The following is a 21,660-nucleotide window of genomic DNA, read 5'->3' on the forward strand; positions in this document are numbered from 1 at the left end:
GCGCTCCCTGAAGCCGCGGGATTGCGCACCTAAATTGCAGTAGCCATGGCTGCGGGGAGGGCTGTGGTACACATCACCGGGAAGGAGATTAAATGGACATCGTTAGTTCATCAAGTCCTCTTAAATCCAGCGTCGGTCAGTGAGTGAGTGAGCAGAGCAGGCCGCCGCCGCCGCCGGAGACGCGCCTGTAAGCTCCAGGATCTTCTCGCTCTTCAGCTTGTTTCCATCCGGCCCTCGGCATGCTCGACCAACACGTCCCAAACTCACCTGCTGGATTAACGCGTCAGGATGAATTTCTTTTTACACTTCCGAAGTTGTTCCAGAGTGAGTACTTTCCTGTCCGCCTTTGATTACATTAGCTACTTATTCACGTGTAAGTAAATACATTTCAGTCTACACCTACAGCACAAGAGACCTGTTCCCTTAATTTAACTTCATTAAATTGGCACCGACGGGTATAACTTTGTCTTCCGCGTCACCGATGCATTTCATTCCGATTACAGTTATTTTACATGAATGCATCACAGAAAAAGTAACTTTATAGATGCTATTAGTTGTGTGCCGTGTTGAACTCGTGAAGGTAAACAAGTCAAAGCTGCAGAGATAATCAGACGACCAGAGTGATCAATGTCAGACTCCCCTAATTCGCCTCCAGACACTTTTAATGTCCGGCGTGAAGCTCAGGGGGATTTGTCGTCATGGCTTATTGGCCAATCGGCTGCGAGTTCATCACCGCGAGCCACTGGTTTCACCGGGATGCAGGGGCTCGTCAGGGGGGGGTGACTCCTCCACCGGAGAAAGACAAAAGGCCGGTTGCGTCAAGACGTCAGAGTTTTTCCACATCAACACCGGACGTTGCAGAAATGTGCCTTAGAAATAAAAGCACGGTCTTCTTTTTTGTTCCAACCGACAGACCATTTTACTTTGGTCTATTGGCTATTAGGTGATATATTTTACGTATAATATATGCAAATATAAACGTATAAAGTAAAATCTTTAAATATCTGGTAAAGTGCAAGTAAAAGAATCTTAAATCAAGGACCGTTTAATAGCTCTTGACAGACCCTGTTTTAGTTTATTTACTTGTATCTAATTAAACTACCATTTCCACAGCCAAGTATGAAGAGGTGTTTTTAGAGGCCAAGTATATTTGACCAAATTTGTATTGGACTCAAAAAAACTGAATAGGACAGGATGATACAAAGTATATGATGTAAGATAAGAAAATATTTAGATTAGTTTGGAAATGATAAACATAGCACTGAGCCTGGGTGTTTAGGATGTCAGAACAACTGAAACAGCATCTTTCAGCCATTTGGACAAAACGAATGAGAGAAGAGACAAAGGACATAAATAACTATTGCAGTGGCAAAGGATTTGTCAGTAAATTAACTTAAAAAACAACTGCCTTAATGACAAATTTAGCTTTTTTTTCTAGTCATTTTCTTAACAAAAATGCAGCCTTCGAGATGTGATGATCTGACGCTTTTTTTTCTTGGAGATAAAACGTTTGTTTGGTCAGACAAAAAAAAGCCATTTGATGATGTCAGTGTTGGCTTTTGCTTCAGAAATGCCTATTTATGAACAAAACTGTTCATGGAGAATATTATTGTCTCATTAGGTGAAAATGAAAGTACTTGGAGGTTAAACAACATTAAAGAAGATTACAGTCAGTGTAGAAGCTAATGTTCAGTCATTAGGGGATGTGTAGGAAAACTGGAGTGACTGACAGTTAGTGTAGCACCATACAGCCTGTGTGTTAGTAATTTATACACTAATTCAGTAGTGCAATATATATATATATATAAATATATATAAATATATATATAAACATAAATATATAAATATATATATAAATATAAATATATATATTTATTGAAAGCGTGAAACCGTGTACAATCCTCAAAAAACACTGCACAAACCTTAGCGTTGACATTTATTTTGAAATGTGAAACCGGAAGTCACGGTGCTGCGTGTCTGCTGCGCTTGATAATGTTGTCTGAAACCTGCAAAGGAAAGCGAAGCATCATCCCGGCGAGGGGAGGGATCCGATATGTTTACTCCTTCTTGTTTTCTGGAGAATTATTAGCCACACTACCGCCATGCCGTAGACACACCGCCGGGCGTTTCGATGAAGCCTAACGGGGACCGCAGCAGGGAGGAAGCCGGGTGGCTGTAACCGAGGGAGGGAGGATGTACTGGGCTGCTGGCTTCGCCTCCTCCCGGCCGTGTGTAGTTGAACTCGGGCGGAATCACAGCCTGCCGCTCGGGCTGTGCGGCTCCGAGCAGCAGCAGTCTTTGTATGGCTATATCATCGCCTTTCCTCTACAGGACTACGGAGGCATCATGTCGGTTCTGGGCTCGGACTCCTGGTGGAAGAAGACCCTGTACATCACCGGGGGGGCCCTGCTGGCTGCTGCAGCCTACCTACTGCATGAGCTGCTCGCCATCAGGTAGGAACACACCCTGCCCGTCTGTTTATCCCCTCCAGGTTCATTTTTATTTCGCCTCCAGATCTGCGGGTGTAATTTGTCATCCCACCTGCAGACAGTGTCTGAGAAGTGTCGTTGCAGCCGGCTGCGCTAAAAAACCCTTGAATGGATAGAGGAGTGTGTCCATAGGATGTCGTTTCTCCGCAGATCTCGCGGTGGTTGCTGAGATTTCACTCCCTGTTTTCCTCCTTCCAAGGACATGACACTAGGTGGAGATTAAATAAAGAAAGAAACGGAGTCACGCGTCTGCCCGTGTGCCAGCTCCGTCGGCACCTGAGCGTGTATGAACGAAGCGCTCCTCGGGCGCTGCGGCGTCAGTCCGACCTTTAACGAACTCTGCGGTGAGACACACAGCAGCTGTCAACAAACACCAGAAGAATATACGACTTCATTTGCGGCTCCATCTTCTAATGAATAAGATGCAGTCGGAACACAGGGCTATTGTCAGAGCAAAGAATGCGTGCCTGTCAAAGGAGGGATTATTTTTGGACCAGGCCAGTGCCGGGGAGGAAGTACATCCTGTTACAGTGGCCTGGTAGTTTTGCGCTTTCACTCCCCCCCCCCCCACCTCCCCCACGATAAGCTGCGTAACCTTGCATTTCGTGCAGGAGCGCTGCTGATGGATCACGTGCAGGCTACTGAGGCCGGACCCGCAGCTCTGCCGGCCTCATCTGTTCCTGCCATGTGATGCGGTGCTGGCACTGGCAGCAGCTCTGCCGCTGTAGTCTGCTATTGCTCTCAGTGAGAGATCGGTCATGTGCAGGGGGGGTTCTTCTTCAGGGAGATTTAAGCACCATATTTTATTTGACAAAGACAGACATGAAAGATAGAGGGATGGGATGCACAGGGCAGATCAGGAATAATGATAACGTGTACGTTTCTCTTGCGACGGCACTTTGGAAAGGTTTCAGCACCACATCACGGTGGACAGCGACTTAGCGAGTCCCTTCTGTGTACACGATGTATACTGGTGGGGGGGGGGGGGGGGGGGACTGTCTTGTAACTATTAGCTGACCATTATGAGGAAAAACATTTTATCACTGTAAAAAATCAAATCAATTATTTTTTTTCTTCTGACCTTATTGAAATAATTCCCATAAAGCCAGTAACACAGACCTTTGCCACAGACTGTGTTTGGACATTTGGTGAAGGTGACAAAAAGCAGAAGTTACAATAAAGTATGCTATTTCACTAAAAAGGAAACATTTTATGCTTGATGATGCAAGTTATGTCATTCACTGTTTTGGATGAGGATGGAAGGTAAAGTAAACTGAGCAGGATGGAGCAGCATGCAGCGGTTGATTATTTTTCTGGATAAATCAAATGTATTCAGACCAGCCACCAAAACTAAACAAAACAAAGCAAAGCCCTTCAGGCAATATCAGGGAATGTAGTTTGTGGCATGTTAAATTTTTAGTTGCCATTCATCAAAATGTAATATTTTCCATGAAGTATTCTTTTTATATCCTGAGTGGTTTTATTCTCCTGCTCATCAACAATAACTTCAGTCGAGATGCTCCTGTCGCTGCTAATGAAGGTAAACATGCCAGGGAAATACACATTTCAAGAGCTTTGTCTACAAAACAATGACTTCAAAGAGTATGTGTTTAGAGTAGACAACAGAAAAGCTAAAAGTAAAGTTTATAAAAATACTATTGATTTATCAGAGAAGGGATCCTCTGCAGCCACACCAACGGTAGGAAGCATGAAGCCGACAGGAGCATCAGCTTGGAGTCAAGTCCCCATCACGTCTCTACTGCAGCCTAGTGGGGCAGAAATGGTCGAATAAGCATCGACTATTTTGCTTAGTTTGTTGTTTAGGCAGTTAAAAACATTTTTGTTTTGTACTAAAATAGCCTGCTAACTTCAAATAATAAATAAAGCTCTCAAATTGATGGGAATAAAAATAATGTGGCTGTGGTTTTTTTCTGATCAGCACAAAGGCGGACTGTTTTCTTTTCATTGTAGTTCATGGAAATCCAACTTTTAAGTCAGTGAATGTCAGGGAAAAGTCAGGGAACCTGCACCTGCTATCTCGGACAAATCAGGGAGTTTGTGTCTTTTTGACCCAGCTGGAATCAGTCAGTCCTCATTTAGAGTGACTCTCAATCCTTAGTTGTTGTTTTACAGAAATATTAATCAAATTTACTTCTCAAGAGGCAGAATCAAGACAAACATGTTGTTTGTGAATTTGATAAACAAATACACCTTCTTTGGATGTGAGTAATGTTAATCCCCCAGACAGACGTCCTAAAGGGGAAAGTAAACACCTTCCTTAAAGGGTCAGGCAGGTCAAGGAATTAAAATCCTCCTACAGAAATTCCGTGTGAGCAGAAACACAAGTGAACAAGTGTTTCTAAAACGTCACATGTGCTCGGCTCATATAAATGTTGATTAAGTGAGCAAGAGGAATGTGCACCTCCTTGTCAGCATTAATACCAACATAGAGTCATAATATGAATGAAGGAAGTAGGCTTCATTACATTCACAGAGAAATGTGCCATCTATTATCCTTCAAGATTTACTTGTGTTAGTGCTCATTTACGCCCCAGAGAGCTAAAACCCCATAATAAAGCCTATTATAAGAAAACTAACAGGAATACAAACAGACTCTGGGATTTGAAAGGTGTAAATCTGTGTACAAAACACTGTAAACACTAATCTCTTTATAAAAATCTATATTTAAACTTATTGTGGTCCTTAAGTCTCAGAGACCTCAAAGAGAAGTAAAGTGTCACTTTTTGCAGCAGACTTCTGAAGACATGTCTTCACTTTATTTTAAGCAATTCTCCAAAACTGTGGATAAATCCTGAAGTATCAAACAGTGTTTATTATTATTACTAGGAGCTGTTAAAACAATGTTCAGGGTCTTTATGACCCCCCCCCCCTCCTCCACACACACACACACACACACACACACACACACACACACACACACACACACACACACACAAATCCAGTATGTAGGTGTTTTTCTGCTTGTTGGGGGTCAAGTGAATAGCATTACTGGATTTACTTTGAATAAATGGAAACAACTTCTGTTGCATTAATCACCACAATATGGCATCAAGAGCAGCAGATGGTGTAATAAAGTGACTCATTTACTAAATCAAAAGGCAGTCTTGGTGCTAAATTGCTTTTTAACATTGAGTCGAGGCTTGCCAGTGTGGCTACTTGGCCTATATATTATTCATAAAATAATGTTCAGTAAAAAGGAGGGCAGATGTGTCCAGACTGCTGTACAGCTACATGAAGTTATTCACATATAAATGATAAAAGAGAGTCTCCGCATCCCAAACAAGTCTGTGTGTCTGCCTGGAAAATGAGGCCTCTCATCTGCTGACTACAGGTTTTACGTTATAGACAAAACCTCTATTACTCCTTAATTTCATTTAGCTGCTTAGACATGCAGTTTATTCCTGTTTTATTGTCAGGAAATGGAAATAAATGCACAAATGAACGTCAGGAAAACAGTGGAGCAAATCAAATTGGATTTTTATGCCATTTAATACCCTTCTTGATGCGTTACTCCTTTTCTTGTTTCAAATGAGGGCTTTCATCATAATTGTCATATTAGATGTCATTAATTCACTCTTGTTTAGTACATTTTTGGCCTGGTAATAATAACTATACCGGGATGTGTTGACAACTCTTTTCGTAAGTGCACTCTAACTCCTCATTAAGAGTTTTCAGGCAGCAGGCAGCACAGTACTGTAGGAGGGGAAATGTCCACCTTTGTGTTTGCTTCAAACTGGAGCAGTGTGATGACTCATTAAGTCAATAATTTCAGTCCCAACGGAAGCTGGTGATACTGACCTGCTGATGCGGAGGAGCAGTATCAAGAATATTCTTCACACTCACAGATTTCAAACTCCTACATAGCCCATCTTTTTCTAATTTGAAAAGACCGTTTTCCTTAACAACAATTAGAATCAATATGGTAATAATATATTGGGAGTCTGGAATAATTTTGGTTACCTAAACTGAGCCTGGTCAGGGAGACAAAAAGAGCGATAAAATGACATTTACTGAAATCACAAAACACCCTTTACTTTGCTGAACATCACAGATTGACTTGGTTGATTTTTTTTTTTTCAACCTGTACAACAAAATGTAGGTCGGGACAAACTAATTCTGTAAAACTTTGTGAGCCAAGTGAGTCACTGCTAATAAAACAATGTGCATGTTGGTGGGTGGTATTTGTTTAAAGAAAACAGAGCTCAGGGACACGGGGACTTACTGCTGTGTCACCGTGCTGTAATGAAGTACAGGTGTGACCTGTTCCTCCCAGGAAGGTTTGTTAGAGAGCAGCAGGGCCTGTTTTCTGTTCAGATATTGAGTTACGTTTAGTATTTAAGACCGACTGACCTAGAAAACGGGTGTAACGCCGGCCTCTCTCTGTCAGACTGGTTTACAATTGAACTCTTTCAGGAAAGGATACTGCCGCTGTCTTTTAAGTTAGCATCAATGCTCTCTTCTATTTACTCTTGTTACCGCTGCTGGTGTCTGTCTAAACACCGTTGGTAGGGTTGAAGGCATCGCAGCGTTGCTGCAGCTAACAGTGGAAGCACGACACCCACAGTGAGAACATCTACTTTAGCAGATTTAAACTTGTTTTGTGACATGACAGAGTTTATTTTTGCATCCTTATGCCACTGTTTTATAGTTTAGTGATGATCAAATAATTCCCATTGAGGAAACATCATTTCCACTGTGTTTTTATTAGCTTGGACAGCAGAGAGATGCATTTTACATTTATATGATTTATGTTAAAACAATACTAGGTCAAAACCTAGTATTTGTTTGATCCATGTATGAAACCTTAGATGGCTTTTAATTTGAAACATGAGATTTTAATTTGATATGGATACAGGAAGTCACAGCAGTCGGCTAACCGACGGTGTAACGTTATCATTTAGTCACTCAAGCTATGTCCTAATTCACATACTTAGACTTGTGAGTGCACAAGTGTGTTCACACTGTCATGTATGGAAACATGCTGTGCACTATGGGTCACTCATAACGGTCAAAAAAATGAAGTATGGATGTTGGCCATTTCTCCTCCTCACGGGTCGCCGTTATGGCTACATCACAGAAAGGGACGGACCACCAACCTGTTTTCAAAGTGGGATGTTGCAGACCACTTATTTTACCTCCAAATACAAATTGTAGACGTTCACATAAAAGTGTTTAGTTTTCACTAAGTACCGCTGTGCTGCCGTTGAACAGAAGACATCAGTATATTTATCGTGTGCATGAAACAGAGGGAATGAAAGCATGTTCGGTTTTAAGTAAAATACCCAAAGAAAGCCAGCAGATATGCTGATGGGTGATGCGTTCAAATGTTACAGTCGCTGTTCGGTAAACAGCGTGCGATTTGAGACAACACTGCCCTGTTGACGTTCACACACCAAGTGAGTGTACAACATGTAAGAAACAGCCTCAGTCAGTGACAGACCTTCTCATTTGCAGTGCTGGCACCACTGTTCAGCCATTGAGTTACATCGTATACCACAGACCTTGGGAAATGATCTGTGATTAGATATAAACTACAGTACAACACAGCATTGTTTATTTACTAACGGTTGTGTTTTCTCCATCTGTGCTCCGTGTAGGAAGGAGCAGGAGTTGGACTCCAAAGATGCCATCATCCTCCATCAGTTCTCCAGGCCAAAGAACGGCGTTCCCAGCCTCTCACCCTTCTGCCTCAAAATAGAGACGTACCTGCGCATGGTGGACCTGCCCTACCAGGTGATAACAGTGGGCGGGGCTTAAAGACTCATTGCTATGGTGATTCTGCACAGGTCATTCTCTTCTCCTGGTTGAACTAGAGTTTCTGTCAGTTGGTCGTTTGTCTCCTCAGCCATCAAAACCAGCTCTGATAGTATTTTTTCAAAGGAACACTGATGCTCCTGCCAGGAATGTATAACACATTTATCTGAGTGACAAAAATCTTAAAAAAGCTCTGGACTAATGACAAGTTGGAAAACACACAGTCTTCTTCACTGCAGTTCACGGCTGCTGAAATATGAAATTCACAGAGAATTACTTTTTTGATCTTTCATTACAAAAACCCAGAGAGATATTTGTTACTGACCATCCACAGCATATCAAAATGTTTGTACAGCAGCCTTGAAACGGAGCTCTGTCCACCTGTGATCCTTTGTCACTGGTTGTGCAGATTTGCTGTTTAATTAATGAGTATTATTTGTCCTTCTTCAGATTAAGTCATTTCCATGTATTTTTTCCCCCCATTTTATCATATGTTCCATCATGTGTTAAACATGGAATTTTTTTTTTTATTTTTTATTTTTTTTTTTACTGTAAACCTGATTTACAAGTGACAGTTTAAGAAAGAAAGGCCAAAATCCAAGCAACAAAGGCCCAGATATTCTGACTTTTAGTTGCTGTTGGAAGACCAACACCCAGAGCTGCTGGTTCCCAAACCTCCTATTATATAAGTCAGTAGAATCTTTTGTTAGCTTCACCCTGCCTGGTAGACAACCACATGTTCAGGATTCCTATTGGAAATGTGTACGATGACATCAAACAACAGGCTGATGTCGAGTAAAGTAAACCTTTTGTGTAAAATCATTAATTTCATTCAAGAAATTATGGCCCTTAAATTGGGTGGGAGAATGAGCAAAAGGCAAAACACAACAACATTTGTAACATAACCCTAAAATAATGTGTACTTTTTATTTAGTTCAGTAAAAGTACACAGAGTCCAACATCTTCTCACATGGAGTTGTTTCCCCCTGCAGAACTACTTCGATGGGAAGCTGTCACCGCAGGGAAAGATGCCCTGGATCGAGTACAACTACGAGGAGGCGTCCGGGTCCGAGTTCATCGTGGACTTCCTGGAGGAGAAGCTGGGGGTCAACCTGAACATGAACCTCACCCCGCAGGAGAGAGCCGTGTCCCGAGCCATCACCAAAATGGTCGAGGAGCACCTCTACTGGTAAGGGACTCATCTTACGTCAACTCCAACGGCGGTGCACGAGCTACAGCCGTGTCAGTTACAGCCTGTGTGATCCTGGTGCTTTAAATAGATAAACACAGTTCTGAAGGCACGTTTAGATGACTGTAAAGGCTGAAACATTCGTTTTTTTTCTATAATTTGATGTAAAGGTTGAACTGTAGGGCTAAAATTCTGCATTTGCTGACCCGGTTATGTAAGTTTATATGTCCATATCCATATTTGAATACATATTTGAATACCCAAGCTTAGCTTTAAACCGTATCAGGAACCGCCTACACTGATCTCCTTAACAAACAATAATGTCTCAATCGTATGAACGGCTGAAAAAGAGACGCTGAGTCTTAAAATCTTCATTCTATTTTTTTATTTAAGTATTATATACGCAGCCTTGAAACCTAAGCTGACACTGACCCCCCCACTGCTGCTGTGTTAGCCGCCGTCCTTCGCAGTGGTGAGTCACTCCTGTACCTCTGGGCTAGAAACATGCTGCTGCTAGGAAATTGTTTTTCACCACTCCTCCAACAGGCTGAGAGTGTTTTCCATTACCTAAAAGCTCTATCCGTCTTCCTCTATCCCCCCTCCCCCTCTCCCATCCCCTCCCCCCTCTCTCTCACACACACACACACACACACACACACACACACACACACACACACACACACACACACACACACTCTGATCTAACTTTGTTTGATCCAGTGTATGTGGCCCATTGTCCTCTATTTAATCTTTGAACTAAACCTTTAGGTTTTTGTCGTCACATACAAACCTGACGGTCAGAAAACACTTGACAGTGATTATGTAACATGTAACATCACTGTATTATTTTAGTGTGTTGTAAACGGGGAACTCCATCAGGTTCCTCCAAAGCAGCTGAAGGTCACTCATGTAACCTACATTATCCCTCCCCCTTCCCCTCCCCCTGGCTCTCCATCCTCTGCTGCACCCTGCTGCCATAGTTAGACACACATGTAGACCAATTGATTGCATTATTTATGTCGGGGAAGGGCGATGTGGCAGCTTCTTGCTCTTTGTGGGGTGAGACAACAGCAAGCAGCAGCTTGCCAGATATGTTTACGTCATACACACGAGTCCTCCTGATCGATCTGGCTATACAAAAAAAGAAGAGAGGAAACTGTGGCAGCTGAGCTCTGATGCTTTCTGACCATTTCTGTCTGAGCAGTTTATTGAATTAGTTCTTTGGTGGTCAACAGAGGAAATATCTTTTCAAAGTGTATTACATGATCAATAACTCTTCTTACAGCTGCGCTAATCAATATTTATATAAGAACACAATCAGCCTAATAACTGGTCAATAAATTAGTTTGCAAACATGAACATAAAGACTGATATCGGAGTATGTTTTTGACCACAAACCCTGCTGTCAGCAGAACCTTGTTTCTGGCAGCAGCTGGCAGCTGCTTTCACTGAAGCATCCCAACTGTCTGCTGTCTGGAGCCGAGCGGGCAGCAGTTAGTGACTGGCATTGAGCTGCTGGAGAGGCCGATGTTTCCCTCAGGAGTTAGTGGAAGGCAAACATTCCCAAAAAACAAAAAAAACCAACTGCTAATTCAGGATGTTTAAATGTGCACATTAGCCATAAGATCATTATAAGGTGATGACATGGAGGTTTTGTGTTTGCAGCTTGTTGCACCGCCACTATCTGGCCGGATTTAGATTACTGCTTTAAATGAAAAAATACCAACACTGGTTATGAAATACACACGAGAGCCATGAAGCTGCTGTTATCAGTTAATGATGTTGTAAATGTTTACAAATGAGTTATCACGTTTGAACTTGCTCCTTTATCTTTTTTATTTTATTTCACTTTATTAATCCCCGAGGGGAAATTTCTTTGCTACAGCAGGGGGGCTCTCAGGGGGGAGCTGCTGCAGCAGGCTGCCACTAGCGCGGCGCCAGGTAACCTGACCTGAGGTGCATGTTTTTGGATGATGGGAGGAAGCCGGAGAACCCGGAGAGAACCCACGCAAGCACAGGGAGAACATGCAAACTCCACACAGAAAGGCCCAGGACTGGATTTGAACCCGGAACCTTTTTGCTGTGAGGCGACAATGCTAACCACTGCACCACCGTGCTGCTCTAAACAGTAGTTATATTAGGTTTAACTGTTACCCAAGAAACAACCACTACTGCTTGTGATTTTCATATTATCAGCTTGTTAAACTTATTTTATGGTATCTTTACTGCATACCTTTTTAGCCTCAGCTTAGACTCTAACATCACTTCATCATCAGAGGTTGAAGAAGTATTCAGGTCCTTTACTTCATTAAAAGTACTAATACCACACTGTCAAAATACTTTTCTACAAGTTATAGTCCTGCATTCAGAAGCTTACTGAAGTAAAAGTATGTAAGTATTAGCAACAAAGTGTATTTAAATGATCACAAATAAAAGTAGATATTATGCAGTAAATGCTGCCTGTCACTGTTTTAATGTTATAATAATGTTTTTGAAATAATATTTCAAATAGTAAAGTACAAGTGCCTTGAATTTGTACTTAAGTACAGTACTTGAGTAAATGTACTTAGTTACATTCCACCACTGCTGACTATTTCAAGTGTTGACTCTCAAATCACTTTTTAGTTTTGATCTGAAAGAAGAAGTCTGAAAGAAGAAGTCTGACTAAATCCAACAGTCAGCTTCTTCCTATTGTCTTTGAAGCTCTATAAACACGCACTCCTTCAGTCGTTTGAAACTTCTTTCACATCTTCATATATTTCTTTTGAATATTTTCCTCAGTTTTTCTATTGAAATCAATGAGTGGGAAGATCCAGTTTTGCTTAAATCTTTTACAACATTGAGGTAAAACTGGATCTTACATAAAGATCTATAAAGTCACAGTAACATTTTATCATCCTGATTTGCTCTCAAGGAATCTGATCGTGAGTGTGTCCTCCCAAAGCTGACATTAAACATCTCCTGTTCACGACTTTAAGCTTGACTCCACCATATCTCTCTCCCCTCTGATCACCAGCTCTGTCAAAGTCATGAGGTTTATTTTTTCTGCTCTGGAAACAAAGCACAGTACTGTATATCCTCTTGGGATGTCACATGATCTACCAGGAAGCAGTGAGTGGCCAGTGGACACTCCCAGATGTAATGTAGGCCAGATGCTTGAATTCAATATCTATCGATCGATCGGTCATACGCAAAGACTTCTTTACTGTCTCATCATGGATCGTGGGTTAGTCACTAACAGCAGAAATATGGCATCAGACTTCCAGGTTTTCAGATAAGCTAAGAGGGAGAAACTCAGTCTGGTGTGAGACAGTGTGCGAGGATGCAGCAGCTTAATCTTGTTAGTATCTACACGCACCGGGAGCTTGGCTGCAAAAACACAGCAGAGACATCAGCGACTACACCAAATATCAGGGAGCGTTATTCACTTTATCCTGTTTATTTATGAGGTCAATCCTCGTAAAACATTAGTCTGTTATTGTTTTTTCTTTATGAAACCTGAAGTGGTCACAGTGGAGGAGATTCAGATGAGCATGAGCAGAGTCGAAGAGGGATTTTAAGGCTTTGAGCAGCACTTGTTTGCACATAAACCAAAATAAACCTCATGGATCTGTGAGTCCACCGCTAAGACAAATCTGTTGTTGACGTCAGGAGCGGGCCAGGTTTCCTTATGTTAGTTTACCCCAAGCCAGAGGGAATCTACAAACTGCTGTTTCTCCTCACCGTGTTTATGTGTCATGACTGACTGAGTTCCAGCGCACCAATAAATGTACGCTTTTGGTAATTAGTTATTAATCCAGATTTGCGGTTGAATCTTCTGGCCTGTCACCTGTTCTCCTTCAGCCTGTTCGTGTGTGAGAGGCAGGGACGGACTCCCAGCATTCACTCGTGTACATTACAAGACGCTGACAGTTTGAGGGGCTGAATATATGATGCTGTGTCCTGGCAGGCTCTCTGCTCAGAGAGCCGGGGAGCTGATAGACGAGCAGTGGGACAGAAGTGCTGGTGCACTTTTATTGATTAGGATGAGGTTAATTGTCAATAGACATAAAGCTTTGCTGGTAATATGATGCACAGGCCGAACGTCTGATCAACCTTATTGTTGAGACGACTCTAAATCAGTCACTATAGCTTAGATTCATGAAGTGCGTACATATCATGTAGAGGTTGTTTTTTTTTAAGAATTGGAATGTCTGTGAGGACCATAATTTATTAAAAGACGATATGAGAAGAGTCAATCATTATATCCTGTTCAACGTGTTGTACACCAGCATTTTCACTTTGGTGAAGTTATGACACTTCTCTTACTGGAGTTTTTAGTTTTACTTTTAGAAATTTAGATTTTTTTTTTTTTTTTAAAGGATACCAATGTTTGATTTTAAAAAACTGGAGGCGTATGGTTTATAATGGGACATATTACTAATGTCTGTTAACAGGACCAAAATTCTGGAAACGTTGCACACGTGAAATTTCAGGATCCAAAAACGTTGATATAGATTTTTGCCTCGCTGGTGCAGTTTTAGTCGAGAAGGGTCTAACTGCTGACCTCACATTTGGAGAATCCAGGTTTGCGATTCAATGGAAGGAGAGCAGGGTTTTCAGATGTACGGTGTGTCAGAGTGTCAAAACCAAATGGGCTGCGACTACAACTTTTATTAGTTTTACTCCTTTTGGCTCAGAATAAAATGATATTTCTGTAAAAGGAACTTGTCAGAAGTGAAATAAAACCCCAATACCTTCACAAGTTACTGGACAGATAGGTGTTCATCTTCAGTGTTCGATAAAGACGTTTGTAAGTAGCAGTGGGATCTAACCTAATGCTAACGTTAGCGTTAATCAGCTAATCAGTGCATGTTTAACGTTGGTTGTATATGGCAATTTGTTTTTGTTAAAATGCAGTGACTCTAGTTATATCATTTTATATAACATGTTTTTCATCTCTATATTTCATGTATTTATTTATTTTTTGTTTCTTTTTGATGGCGTTATGAGTTCAGGCACCCATAATTCTCTTCGATCACACAATGAGAAGTTCATATTTCGAGTTTTATTCCAGATGTGTTTCACATGGTTTTAAAGTAATGCCATTAACTTGAGCTTCTTCAACAGGTTAACATCAGCTGCACTTTATCTAACCACAACCAGGTTCTATATTTTCGCTGCAGAGTATTTCTATCACGCCGAATGAACTGCAAGAAATATATTTTTTTAATAGAAATTAATTTATAGTTTTTAAATCTGGTCAAAAGAAAAAAACAATAGCCACTAAAGGGAGTGATGCACTTCACGTCTGGGGAACGTTCTCTGGCTCACAGACCCTGAAGTCCCCCCGATGTGAGGTCATCTTATTTCTGTCTGCTGATGTTAATGTCAGAAAACTCCACCATCAGCACCGTGCACAGCGTCACTCCAGTGGCTTCCAGGTTGATCACACTGTATCTGTGTCGTGGAGATGCTGCTGCTGGTGATGTACAACCTAGGGGGGGTTGGTGAAACTCTTAGAAAGTGCTCCATCTTAAGATGTGCTTGAATTGATGGCTAAAAGCCTCATTTACAAACATGATTCATTCTAATGGCTGCCGGTCAACATTTGGGACAGTTTTTAATCGAGACCTGGGAAAGTCCAGCAGGAACTGACTCCAGGTGTTGCTGTGACTCGTTGTTGGTTGAAAGAAGTAGCTTAAAGTCGCAGCAGCTCCCGTCCCCGACCCATTTGATTCATCTAACGTGAACCTGAAGTTAACTGCATTGTGTGTTCCTTCAAGGACGATAGCATACTGCCAGTGGGTGGACAATCTGGAGGAAACACAGAAGCTGCTGGCGATGAGCGGGCCTCTGAGTGAAACACTGAAGTGGCTGCTGAGCCACCTGAACGGCAGCATGGTGCGTAGGGAGATGTACGGCCACGGCATCGGACGCTTCTCCAAGGAGGAGGTCTACGCGCTGATGGAGAAGGACATGAGGACGCTGGCCACTCTGCTGGGTAGGAGGACGACTGCATGTGTCGATACCTATTCCACATCAAAATGTCATGTCTGAAGGACCAGCCTAACTCTGTTAACAGAGGAAGCTGATTTTCTTTATTGGGGATAATAGGATTACGTTCATTCTCACAACAAATCTGCAGCCATTAAAAGGAGGGTTTTTTATTTATTTTGTTTTCTAGAAACACAGGGCAGTCTCAGATGTACTCACAGAATCAGTTTGATGGAGGGACAGATGTGGAAATAATAATAATTAAAAAAAATAATAAAAAAAAAAAAATCGGATTTAAATCAGTTTTAATAAATTCCAGCACCAGAATGTCCATGTTGATATTAGAGAAGAAGAAAACAGACCATAAAATTAACAGGGGAAATTGTTTTATGCCAGGCTAATGTGGCCTGAAAAGAAATTTTATACAACTTGTTCACATTCCTCACAGACAACAGACCAAAGATTTAGTTGTATATGTGGCTTCAAAATATAAACTCACCACCTCCCTGTTTGCACTTGAATTTCACACAGACGTTAATGAAAACAGGGACATTTCTGGACATCAGCCACTGGGATGATGTACCAGACTGTTCAGGTGGAAACAGAAAGTCAGATGGAGGAAAGATGAGCGCTTTGTATCGATCTGTTTGTGCCATTTCAACAAAGGATCACTTGTAAAATGGAAAGTAATTCCCAGTGTGAAAGGATCAGTACATACACCCTGTTCAGCTTTTCCTTTTAATATCTGCTACACCAAGGAGCAGAAATGTACATCTAAAACTTTTCCATCTTGAGGGTGAAATTAGTTTACTATAAAGTGTGTTCTCTGAAAGTGCAGGGAAGCACTTAACAAATCCAACTACGCGTACTTGGCCTCACTGTAGAGTTTTGCTTTTCCTTATTGATTATGATTACAAATTACAAAAAAATAAATAAATCTGCGATAGTGGTCTTTGTTAAGAGTACTGTGTTAAAGCAGGAAATCAAAGATTGTAGACTCGTTCCATTAATTTAAAAAGGTGCACATAATGAACATAAATATCATCATATTTTATTCAGAAGAAAATAACTTTCCAAATACAACAATACAAACTGGCCTGACGCTAACAGCTGGCTAACCTAACATCAACGTGAGAGAGCATGGAAGTTAATTATCAGCCTCGAAGAGAAGCTGCCAAATATTTAGCAAAATCAGCAAAAGTAGCCCGTTAAATAGTAATGGGTACATTTACTGTTCACCAGCCAAATGGGTATTTAATAGATGAGCAGTTGAAATAATGACCTAAAAACACCGGATGAAGAGGTGAGATCGTTAGCGTGGAGATAAATGACTCAAATGGTAACTAAAGCTAATAGACACATAGTTGTACAAAATAAGATGACAGTAATAGATTAATAAAGCTAAAAGTCATCGTTGGCAGGTTTAGTTGGTTGACCAGGCTGCTCAAGCTGATGAAGCTGGTTTCCCGACAGACATGTAGTCGTGTCATGCCGGAGAATCAAAGGTGTGTTCATGATTATTAATGATCGGAGGAGGTTTTATTACTGAACATGGTTGAAAGATTCAGCTTCTGCCCTTTCCAGAGGGTGATAGTGGTATGAAATTCAGTTGTATGTAAAGACTTAATAATACGCTTTGCTGTTATTTAACATCCAGTTCAAAATGAACTGCTTGATATGAAGTATCTGAGTTCATCTGACAGCTGTGGGGATACATCAGGCCTGGGTTTTGTCAAATTATGTTGTTTTTTTATTTGTTTTTATTGCCAGTTAACCATTTTTAGCATATTTTCATATTGATGTGGAATTTAAAAAAATGTAAACTGGTGTGTTTGCTCTCTGTCCTGTAGGGGATAAGAAGTACTTCATGGGCTCCAAGATGTCGACTTTAGATGCGACAGTGTTCGGACATCTGGCTCAGGCCATGTGGACTCTTCCTGGAACACGACCAGAACAACTCATCAAAGGTCAGTGGATCGGTTCAGATCCACACTCAGTCATGGCGGTGTTACACTCTTGTTCAGCATGAGAGCTATTATTCCCTTTCACACGCAGTGTGTTGGCATATTTTCCATGAGCACTCAGTTTCCCTGCTGCTTTGTTGTGGGCGTATTATTCTGTTGTAGCCACTAGATGGCAGCGATGCTCCACTGCGGTGTCGCTGACAGGCTTTGAAGGTCTGCTTCAACGTCGGCGTTGTGAGAACCGGGAACACTTCATTCTCTTATCTTTTCAGAGAACAGTATCAGAGCTTGTAATGTTACAAATTAGCATTCTGTGTTTTAATACATGATTCGTGATCAAAGTGCTCTTGGTAATGGGACACGACAGAAAGGCTGTCATCAGGACTGTATTAGACACACATTAGCAGTAAGCCTCTGTGATACCTCCTGCTGGTTTTTAGCTGTGTCTGTAAAAGCTCTCCCATGCGATGTCTCCACAGGAGAGCTGATCAACCTGGCCATGTTCTGCGAGCGCATGCGGAGGCGGTTCTGGCCCGAGTGGTTTGTGGAGGTGGATGATCTTTACTACGACGGAGACAGTGAGAGCAGCGGCGACGGCTCCCCGACGGGCCCGCTGGACTTTGGCCTCTTCTCCAGGACTGACACTCTGGAAGACAGCGACGGCAGCAGCCACTCAGCCGCGCACACGCACACACACACACACACACACTCACACTCCCCCGACCACTCGCTCTTTGACTCGGACGTGGGCACGGGGTCGGAAAATGACATTCAGCTTAAAGAGGAGTTAATGCCCGACCTGGAGGTTTGACCTGCGACTGGCTTCCAGACTGAGACTGACAGTCGGCGCTACAGGCTGCTGTTTAGGTTATATTTCACGAATCTGACTGGAACAACCTGTCCAGACGACGGCTGAAGAAACTCTTCCAGCTCCTCCACCTGCAGTACCCAGCATGTTACAGCGTGTCCTGATGGACAGACTGGGTATTTAGAAGCAGGGGATGCAAACTGAAACCTCATAATAATACACATGCTACTGTACGGTGTGTCCCCTCCTGTAACGTCTGAACTGTCCCCGCGGCAGTTCCTCTTTGCCTTATTTGTCTCGTCCTAAGATGCAGAAGCTGGTGTGGAAGGTTAACACAAAGGAAACGTCTCATCTGGTGGGGAAAAGAAGTGCGGCGACGGCGGAGCAGCATTGCAGACAAGACAGGTGGCACTTCACTTCCTATGAAATGGTGAAACTAATCACCACTCTGCCATGCGTCAAAACGCACAAACCCGTTCTAACAGGTGGAGACTGATCATGTGGCTAAAAAGGGAACAGCTGCTGTGTCTCTGCTGTTAACCATCCATGTGGGGAAGTGTAAACACAGATGACAATGAGTGCCAGTCCATGCCCGAGATCAATCCTCATGTCATTTCCTGTATGTATGTGGGAGGAATCTGTATAAAAACGAAATGATATGAGTCTCCATCAGACTACAACCCTCGATCTGCTTGTTGGCCTATTGACTAGAAATCAGGAGGAAAGATGAGTATATTCGTGCCTGTTTCATTTACCGGGCTATCTCAACTATTTCTTCCCAGAAAGTAATTCTCTGCTTGCACTTTGTCATAGTTTAGCTTGGAGTTTTTGGTAATTAATTTCATCATCCAAAAGTCTTATTAAAGAGCTGTAGTTCTTAAATGTGGCCACTAGATGGAGTCGGCAGTCGGCATGACGTCTCCCGTTCTGTAATGTCAAAGTCATTCCAGTCCGACAACCTGCAGTTCATTTAACGCAAACAAATGACTTTTACTTCATCCCTAAACTTCAATAATGTGGTTCCCATTCATCGGTGACCTGTGGGTGTGTGTGTAGGTGTCATGTACGAGTGCATGCATACTTGCATTACTTGCATACTGCAGCTGAGCGCAGCAACAAATCAGCCTTGGTGCTCAGTGTCTAAAGAAATGGATGAAACTTCTGTTGTGATATCATTTATTGTCAGTGCCACTTAATTATTATTCTTTCTTACGTGTCAAATATTTATATATATTTTTTGTTGACCTTTCTTTTCTTATTGCTCTCAAAGAGAGATGTTATTTTGCACTAGTGGAAATTTCTTTTCACCTTATTTCGGTGGGAGAGGTCGGCTGCGGAGGCACACAATAGGCCAAATGAATGGGAAACACAGATGTAATGCAGGACGCTCAGAGTTCTCATCATGATTAATGCTGCGAGGGGGACCGTGCTGCTCATGCTGGCTGCGTGTACGTGAATGTTACTAGGTGTGAATGTCATTAATGAAGCAGTTGATGGAAAGGCTTGTGCAGACTGAGTCAGAATACCAAATCAAACTGAACTGAGTGTCGCGACAGTGAAAACGGGGACCAAAATGTCTCCGAAAATGTTTGCTTTTGTCTGTTGGTGGAATTGTGATGGCTGTGAAAAACAAATAGAGGAGAAACTTAAGGTAAAGAGTCAGTTCACCCAAATTACAAAACACATTTTCTCACATACATCTTGGGTATCGAGTCGTGCAGATGGTTTTGTTTTTATTTACGCAGGATTTTAGCCATATCCGTCTCTATGGCTTCTGCCTCGCTTCAGTACAGTGGAGGTGAATGGAGTTTCATTATTACACATTTTTTCCAAACCCTGCTACTCTGAATAAATCCAGGGAACACATTGTCAACAGGTTTTATATCCCCTGTTTCATCAGTTTATTTCGATTGGGGCAGTAAATATACATGTAAATCATGAATTTGAACACATGTTGATGTGAAATTTGATTTCTACGAAAAATTTGTAAGCTGACATTTGCATTTTAGACAACTTTGTCAAACATTCACTGAATTCTGATTTGAACAGATCATGACATGTTAAATATGACATATTTGAATACATTTTTTACCGTAGTTTAAATAAATAAAACGTGACTGCCCATCTTAGCAAAATGTTTATAAAACTACCAGGGATATTGAACAAGCTGTTTCGAAAGAATTATTTTAAAGTTGCTACTAATATTATTCTTATTAACAATGGGTCAAATGACTTGGTATGTGAAAGGAGTAGTAACGAACCCAAAGTGAATTATCCTCAGCTCTACGGAGAATTTTTGCGTCTTCCAGCTTGTTGTTTTAGTTCAATCTCAGTGCAAGTGTCATTTTCCGAACCAATTGTGAGCTTTTTAAAGTAAATATTGGACTTTATCAGAATGTTTACATTGCTCCGTATCTGACTGAGTGTTTGCTAACAAGGTAATAACATGGCAGCGTTGGGTTTACAGTCTATTGTAAAGCCCCCAAGTAGTCAGGAAAAAAAAAATATATATATATATATTCCATTCACTCCCATTGTACCAGAAATCTCAAAACCTGAACGAAGAGAACCAAGACTATCTGCATGTCTATACTGTTTGAGGTATCTGAGTAGATTTGATTTCTTGACGTTTGGGGGAAGAAAACGCTTCAAAGATCGAAGTCTTGAAAGGTGAGTTAATGATTTTGATCCAGATACTGGGACTCAGTACAAACAACCTTGGTCCATCATGTTGTCCTGTGGTTTGCATCCCAACCTGACCCGCCCTCGGCCCGGGTGGTGCTCTTTCCAGTCGTCTCATCCAGTCTGGGCGTCATATACAGTACAGTTGGACTGCTTTAATCAAGCCATATTAAAACTAGATGTCTTGTTATTGGAACCATGTCATAGCATTACTGCTGGTGTACTGTAAATATTGTATGTGTGACAAAGTGTACCATACTGTATGTAGAGCTGACTGACGGATCAAACTACCTTTGGCTGTGCAGTCATAATAACTGGAGCGACCGGATGATTTCAATAAAGAATAGCTGTGACAATTTTGAACGCGCTGTCGTTATGAGTTCAATCTGCATCTTTATCATGTGTCTTGGGTTAATAAAAAGGTGACGTGGCTTTAGTGAGCCGCACACTGTATTTTAGCGTGTTATCTTGCCATGTGTCTTGACTGTATTTTATGTGTGTGGTTTTGTGCTTTCAATCAGGCTAACAAGTCGCAATCATTCAGGTGCGGAGGGGGGCTGATTAAGAGTCTGCCAGCTGCTGGAGGCAAGACAGGAGGAGGAGAGAGGAGCAGGAGCTGGAAGAAGAAGACTTGGGCGGGAGGGTGAGGCCAAAAAAATCAGGGGGTGAAAAGAGAAAGTTGAGCCAGGGCAAAGAGGGACGTAACCAGGAGCAAAAAAGGAGAAGGAGGGATGAGGAAGAGGAGGGGTGGAGCAGGTGGTGGAGAGGAGAGAAGGG

General features: G+C 41.9%; 1 protein-coding gene across 1 annotated transcript; it reads left to right on the top strand.

The window, feature by feature from the left end:
* The first annotated feature begins 1,939 nt into the window (after positions 1-1,939).
* On the top strand, positions 1,940-21,246 carry faxcb (failed axon connections homolog, metaxin like GST domain containing b). The gene is made up of 6 exons (XM_069143406.1): positions 1,940-2,453; positions 8,108-8,243; positions 9,257-9,453; positions 15,219-15,436; positions 17,280-17,396; positions 17,873-21,246. Exons 1-6 carry the CDS (start codon positions 2,194-2,196, stop codon positions 18,202-18,204), a joined length of 1,260 nt encoding a protein of 419 aa, XP_068999507.1. The 5' UTR covers positions 1,940-2,193; the 3' UTR covers positions 18,205-21,246.
* Positions 21,247-21,660: the final 414 nt, after the last annotated feature.

Source organism: Embiotoca jacksoni, unplaced genomic scaffold, assembly GCF_022577435.1.
Source record: "Embiotoca jacksoni isolate LCO1_2020_lvr unplaced genomic scaffold, fEmbJac1.0.p SCAF_11, whole genome shotgun sequence".
NCBI lineage: Eukaryota > Metazoa > Chordata > Actinopteri > Embiotocidae > Embiotoca > Embiotoca jacksoni.